The sequence below is a fragment of the Orycteropus afer genome, unplaced genomic scaffold (assembly GCF_000298275.1).
Source record: "Orycteropus afer afer isolate SDZICR_OR568_19922 unplaced genomic scaffold, OryAfe1.0 scaffold00080, whole genome shotgun sequence".
Classification (NCBI taxonomy): Eukaryota; Metazoa; Chordata; class Mammalia; order Tubulidentata; family Orycteropodidae; genus Orycteropus; species Orycteropus afer.
The window spans coordinates 7,356,790-7,363,848 of NW_006921667.1; the positions used below are offsets into that span (position 1 = coordinate 7,356,790).

General features: G+C 49.0%; 2 protein-coding genes across 2 annotated transcripts in view; one reads left to right on the top strand and one right to left on the bottom strand.

Moving 5' to 3' along the window:
• The window catches only part of MED9 (mediator complex subunit 9), a 61,578-nt gene extending 59,500 nt beyond the window's left edge, over positions 1–2,078 (top strand). Inside the window, exon 2 of the mRNA XM_007941446.1 lies at positions 1,862–2,078. Coding sequence (XP_007939637.1) covers positions 1,862–2,078 — 217 coding nt within the window. The remainder of the gene's footprint in view (positions 1–1,861) is intronic.
• A 3,644-nt stretch (positions 2,079–5,722) lies between these two features.
• RASD1 (ras related dexamethasone induced 1) lies at positions 5,723–6,770 on the bottom strand. Its single transcript, XM_007941447.2, has 2 exons — positions 6,485–6,770; positions 5,723–6,267 (listed from the first exon to the last, which is right to left on the bottom strand). Exons 1-2 carry the CDS (start codon positions 6,768–6,770, stop codon positions 5,723–5,725), a joined length of 831 nt encoding a protein of 276 aa, XP_007939638.1.
• Between the last annotated feature and the right edge of the window lie 289 nt (positions 6,771–7,059).

Sequence of the window (7,059 nt, forward strand, 5' to 3'; positions counted from 1 at the left end):
ACTGCCTCAGAAACCCAAAAGGGGTCGCTGGAAGTCAGAATCGACTCAACAGCAGTGAGTTTGGTTTTTTTTTTTTTTTAAATGATCATGAGCATTTCTTCCTGTGGTTGTTGGCTGCTTGAATATCTTTGGTAAAATGTCTGTTTATGTCTTCTGCCTATTTTTTAATTGGATTGTCTTTTTGGTGTTGAGGTGTTGGGGTTTTTATAAATTTTAGAGATAAGTACCTTGTTGGATAGGTCATTGCTGAATATTTTATCCCAATCTGTAGGTTCTTTTTTTTTATTTTTTTTTTTGAAGTTTTTTGATGGACATAAGAATTTAATTTTTTGAAGGTCCCAGTCATCTAATTTTATCTTCTGCTATTTGTAGAGTTTTCTTTATGTTTGATAGTGTGTTTATGCCATATATTAGGGCCTCTAACTTTGCCCTTATTTTTCCTTTGATGAACTTTATACTTGTAGGCTTACATTTAAGTCTTTGATCCATCTTGAGTTCGTTTTTGTGAATGGTATAAGTTATAGATCCAGTTTCATTTTTGTGCAAATGGATATCCAGTTTTGCCAGCACCATTTGTTACAGAAGACTGTCTCTTCCCCCATGTAATGGGTTTCAGCCCTTTGTCAAAGATCAGCTGACCAGGGGTGAATGGATCTATTTCTTAATTATATTCCTTTCATCTGTGTGTCTGTCATTGTGCCAGTACAGGCTATTTTAACTACTGTGGCTGTATGAGTTTTGAGATCCAGGAGTGTGAGACCTCCAACTTTGTTGTTCTTCTTCAGGGGTGCTTTGCTTTATCCACGCTCTCTTGGGTTTTTGTGGGTTTTTTTCGTTTGTTGTTTTGTTTTGTATTAAGTTAGTACTGACTGGGAGCACAGCTCTCAGTGCAGCTAATAGTAGTTGTGAGTGAGGGGTTGAACCTGCTTTTAAGTGAGTTGGGCCAAGAAGCAAGGAGGTAGTTAGCATGACTATGGCAGGGAGACCTTGTACCTGCTAAACATTTCCAGTCACTTATAACTAATTTAAAGTTTATAAACATCCTTGTGGAAATTAGTTTTTATATTAAGTCTCAAGCATTAAAACTTTAGCTATAATTAGCCCTTGCTGGCTGGTAAAGTCTCCCAATTGGCCTAGAAATTGATCAAATTGAAGAAATGATAAACTCTCTCACTGCCATCGAGTTGAATCTGTCTCATAGTGACCCCTCCTTGGGTTTCCGAGGCAGTATCACTACAGAAGTAGATTGCCCAACCTTCCTTCCAAGGAGGGCTGGTGGGTTTGAACCGCCAGCCTTCTGCTTAGCAGTCAAATGCCTTAGGCACTACGCCACCAGAGTGCCTAAGAAATGATTTAGCTGCAAATTTTATTTGGCATCGTCTCTAGATCTTGGTAATGGTTTGTTCATTTATTCAAGAAACATTATGAACAGCCTGTGTGTCAAGCATTAGTTCTTTCAGTAATAGTTTTTTGAGTGCCCTCAACATCCTACACACTGGATGAGGTTCAGGGGAACACAGCTGTGAGCATAGGCCCTGCCCACGCCTCCAGAGCAGATAGCTTGTTGAAGAATACATATTGTAAGGAGAATGTTGCAAGCTGGGTGTGGCTGTGGAAGGGGGTGCACTGGGCTGTGTCGGTCCCAGGGGTCACAGAGTTGTTACTGAGCACCAGTGTGGGCTGGCCAGTTCTTACGTCAGCAAGCTCACTCTGTCTGGGGGCACATGACCTAGGTGGGGGACAGTAAACAAGCAGTGTGCTGGCAGACAGTGACAGGCTTTGTGGGTGCAAGGAGTTGGCAGGCAGGGGGGCGGGTAGGGGTGAAGTTCTCGTATGCTGACAGTGCCTCTGCTTTCTGTAGCATGGACAAGGACAGCCCTGACGTCCACCAGGACCTGAATGCTCTGAAGACCAAGTTCCAGGAGGTGCGGAAGGCTGTGGGCACCATGCCCGGCATCCACTTGAGCCCAGAGCAGCAGCAGCAGCAGTTGCATAGCCTCCAGGAGCAAGTCAGGACCAAGAACGAGCTGCTGCAGAAGTATAAGAGCCTCTGCATGTTTGAGATCCCCAAAGAGTAGAGTGAAAGTGCTGCCAGGAGCGACGGACCCTTCATAGCCCCTGCCACCCCCTTGGAGAGGGGCTCTTTCAGACCTTTGCTCTGAACTATGCATGTGGGCTAAACTCAATGGCTCTGGCAAAGCCCCTTCTTCATCCTATATGTCTGGATGCATAATAACTGTGCTTGCTGGTGGGAGGAAGGCTGCCTGGGGTGGGCAGGCGGGCCTTTGCCAGGAGCTGGGCTCCACTTATGATTCTGAAGAACACAGAATCCCTCTCTCTCCTTTCACCCTTGGATGTGATCAGTGCATACCAGGTACATGTTGTTCCCCATGACAGCAGTTTTATGCAACATTTGCATAGTATTCACTGGGTGAATTATGCCTCCATTAAGACTATGGGTTGAATATGGTAAAGAGTGGCACCTATGAGAGAATGAACATTATTTTGAAAGACTGCAGGGTGGCTTTCCACCCACACACACAGTTTGTCTCCTTTCATTTGAATCCTGTCTACTGTCAGCTGGAGCCCACAGGCAGCCCTTGCCTTGAGCTTCTCTGCTGCCCCCGTGTCCTCAGTACTTTTAGCTCTTGCTCCCTTGGGCTTCTGTCCCCTCCCTTTAGTCCCTGTTGCCAGCCTCTCAATGCCAGAGAATGTCAGTCCTTGGTAGAGCCCACTGAGCTATTGAGCTGCTGCTCCTAACTGAGCTAAAACTTCTCAAGTGAGCTGAGCTGACTGTGCTGTCTGGCATCCTGTGGGCCTGGTTTCAGGAATTGTTTCCCCCTCTGGCCTTCTCACTGGAGAGTCAGCAGCATCTCCTGCACTGTGCACTGCCACACCAAGATGATGGGATGTGCCTTTTGCTCAGAGAAGCAGCCCCAGCAGTGTTCTGAGGGATGCAAGCCAGTGCAGTCCTCATTGCCCCAGCTCCACTCTGGTTTCTGCCAGGTGGGACTTTTTATTTAAGTGCTCTTCCCTGGCTGTCATATCGAGGTAAGAACAGTTCCTTCCCTTGCCTCTTTAGGGTGAGAAGTAACTGCATATTGTTTGGATCTAGAAGTGGACACATTACCTGTGCTGACCTATCCAAGGGCTTAGCAGATGCCTGCCAGCTGACCTCGTTGGCAGGAACACTGGCTGAGGAGTGTTTAGAAGGTCTCCACGAGTTTCCCTGTACCTACTGGATGTCTGGCGTGGTGGAACTCAAGAGCATAGAGTAGGTCAGGTTTCACTGGCTCTGGGCAGAAGAGCAAGCTCTGCATGTAAGTGGGAAGTCATCTACTAGTGGACCATTTCTGCCTTGGGACTGTTACTTAACTGAATCAGTTATTTTCTAGAAATGTCAAAGTAGCGTGTGGGCCAGTTTTAAGGCACTGACCAAATACCATGAAACCTGGAGCACATGAAAACAAGACTGCCGGGTCTGTCTGCAAAGCTGAGATGAACAAGGGGCTCCTTGCAGGGGCAGGGGAGATATAAGCTGCCCCCCCCCATGTTTGTAGAAACCTTTCCTGGATGACTGCATTCTGGCATTTTGATTTGTGACATTGTTTGAGTATATAATTAACATGCGTTCATATCTTCCCTTATGCTCTGCTCTTAGGAGATCTTGGTTTTCATACTAAGGAGTCTGCAGCAGGATGTCTGTTGGATGGCTGACAGGAAGATGTTTGCTTTGCTTAGAGTGTACACAGAATAAAATGTGAAAACTCAACTCCTCCCTTTCCTGCCCCCCCCCCAACCAACATAAACACAGAGTCCCTCCTCTCCTGGAGCAGCCCAGCCACCCAAGCAGGTCTTTTTGGTGGTTTGACAAGGTTCAGGCCTGTGAGGGCCCCCAAAGCAAGATGACTTCCTGTAGGAGAATAATCTGAAGTCCCCTTCCAGGGCTGAGCACCCCCTGAGGCTACCACTTGGGTTACTGGGCAGGCACTGATAAGTACTTTTCATCATCACAGCAGCCCCAGGAAGACAGCACTCTCTTGACTCTGCAGATAAAGAAATTGAACCTTGGCAGGTGTGATATACCCTGAGTTTGCAGAGGTTAAGTGATAGTGAGAGCTAGAGTGAAAGCCCTGTGCAGGATCCCTTAGCCACCAAGAGAGAGAAAGCAAGGGAGATGTAAGGTGAACCCTGCCCCTGGCAAACTGGTGCCACCGCAGGCTGAGGGGAAGGGCTTTATGTTTTTAACTGTCCCTGGACCACACCAAAGGAGCTCTGGTGGTGAACCCACCCATAGGCACCTCAGAAGACAGGCCTGGCAGTCTGCTTCCAAAAGTTACAGCCTTGAAAACTCTGAAGAGCAGTTTTACTCCTCACAAATGGGGTTGCCATGAGTCAACTGATTCAGTGGCAACTAACAACAAATAAATATTAACTCTGGTGATGCAGCGGTTAAAGCATTCTGCTGCTGACCAAAGGGTTGGTGGTTCAGACCTAACTAGCTGCTCCACAGAAGAAAGATGAGGCAGTTTACTTCCATAAAGATTTACAGTCTTGGAAACCCTTTGGGCAGTTCTACTCTGTTCTGTAGTGTCACTATGAATTGGAATCAACTCAGTGGCAGTGGGTAGGGTCACACCAAGTGTGACAAGATGATCGGGCACAGTTCAGGGGAGAGTGGGCCAAACAGCCACTGAGAGGACACATACTTTTCAGATAATGAGGACTTGCATGGCTTCACTGAAAGAAACACCAAGCAGCTAAATAAATGGATTAGAAAGATTGAGTCTGTGGAGTCTTTTTTAAGATCCTGGCTTTCCAAGCATGCTATTTCCTGGGAACCATTCCACAAATGGAAGGGCTTTGTCTACCTTGCCACTCTAGGCCTAGGGACCTGGTCATCTGAAGTTTTGGGAACAGTTTTTTCCAAAACTGTTGGTAATGTTTTCAGAATGGCAGGGTTTGTTTTCCAGTATGGGAAAGGTGCATTCTAATTCCCCATTAGTGGAAGCCTAGTGTGCCTCCCTTCTCCCACCCTTCCTCCTTCCAGCCACTTCTAAAAGCAAAGAAAACCAGATTTTCCATTTTAAATTATTTTGTTTTATAGTAAAAAATAATAATAATAATAACTTTAAAGACTTACACACACACACATTATAAACACCTGGGTAAAATTTTGTTCATGTCCTTGATGACAGCAGAACTATTAAAGTGCAAATTTTACATTTTTTGTTTCATTTTTGCAATTGAACACACATACACGTAAACAAGTTACTTAGTTATGAGTTGACCCATAACACTGCTTGGCATCTGCCCCTCAGGTTTTCACCAGCTGATGACAATGCAGAATAACACAAGATAACATTCTTTTGTCCTGGCCCTTAAGCCCAGCAGGATGGGTTTCTTGGAGCTTAACAGTGGTTGATTAGCTTCCAAACTGCTTTCCCCCATCCACTCTCATTCCCAGGTCTTTGTAAGAAATAAGACTAGTAAGTTCACCCTTCTCTGGACCTATGCCCTAGTCATGAGGGTGGCGAGGCGCCAATGGCGAATTGGGGATGGGGAGAGTCTTTCCTGGCCATGACAGTTCTCTTTTCTTCCAAAGCCGTCCTGTCTCAGTGCGGTTGCGCTTTCCTGGGCGCGCGGGGCTGGCCGGAGCTGTGGATATCACTTTTAAACAAAAAGGTTCTCCTTATGTTTGTTGCCAGCGCGGCGGAAGCCCCTAGCTGATGACGCAGCGCTCCTTGTCCTTCGCCTGGCTGCTGCTGCTGGCCTTCTCGCGAATGTACATGAGGTCGCTGTGCACGCTTGGCCGGCGAGCGAAGGGCGCCACGATACCGAAGGCGTCTCCAGGATCGCCGCTGGCGCGCAGCAGCTTCTTGCTGCGCAGCGCCTTCTTGTGCAGCACGTCGCAGTACTGCACCGACACCTTGCGGTGCAGGTCTGGGCTCATCTCGCTCGGCAGCTTGGCCATGGCAAAGAGCGCCCGGAACATCTGGTCCAGGCTGCTGTTCTTCTTCGCCGAGATCTCGAAGTAGGCGCAGCGCTGGGGTTCGTCGCTCACCAGCTGTTCGATCTCGCGCTGCTCCACTTCGCGATAGAAGTCACGGTCACCCTTGTTACCGCAGATGACCAGAGGCACTTCTACATTCTCCTTAGTTTTGTTCTTGAGGCAAGATTTTGTGTCAAGGATCTGCCGCTTGAGCCTCTGGACCTCTTCGAAGGAGTCGCGGTTGTCTAGGCTGAACACTAGGATAAAAACGTCTCCTGCGGGGTGCAGAGAGGGGAGAGGAGAAGGTGAGGCGGCTGCCATGAGGATAAGTTGGGCGCGCAAACCTCTCCAAGCGCGGCACTCGGCGCGCGGCAGGCAGAGCGTACGCACCACTAACCGGAGCCCTCCCCAGTACCCCACAACGCCCCTTTCCCATGGTCAACTCCCTCCCTTCGCCCACAGCATCAGGCCTTGCCAAAAGTACTCGCTCACCTGTGAGGATGGAGAGGCGCCGCATGGCGGGGAACGGGTGATTGCCTGATGTGTCGAGAATGTCGAGCTGGTAGACCTCACCTCGGATGGAGTAGAACTTGCGGTGAAAGTCCTCGATAGTGGGCGTGTAGGTATCCTCGAAGCGGCCGGTGAGGAAGCGCGACACGATGGCCGTCTTACCCACCTTGGACGAACCGAGGATGACCATGCGGTAGCAGTTCTTGGCAGGAATATTCAGCTCGGAGTCGCTCGGACGCATCTTCTTGATCATCTTGGCCAGTTTCATTTGGTGCTGGGGCCAATGGGGTGGTCACGGGACCGAGAGAAGGCGCGAGGGTAACTTGCGGGCTACTGGAAGGCGCGGAGAGCGACGACAGTGAGCGTCCCAGGTCGCGTCGGCTTGGACTTAAGCTAGGGCTGGTAATAGGTCGGCACTGGGTTTCGGCTGTCCGCACGCTCTAGCTCTCCCGGCCTCGCTGCAGCCTTTATGAGCAGCCCGGGGCTGCTCCGCCCCACCGCACCCCCCACCACCAGAGCACCTCCCCCCACGACCGTTGCGTCACTGCCCAGTAGCT

Excerpts from the sequence above, each read along its gene's own strand:
- RASD1 (XM_007941447.2), bottom strand. The coding sequence starts at position 6,770 with ATGAAACTGGCCAAGATGATCAAGAAGATGCGTCCGAGCGACTCCGAG. Across the intron at positions 6,268-6,484 it reads GCGCCTCTCCATCCTCACAG|GAGACGTTTTTATCCTAGTG; the intron begins GTGAGCGAGTAC and ends TGCACCCCGCAG.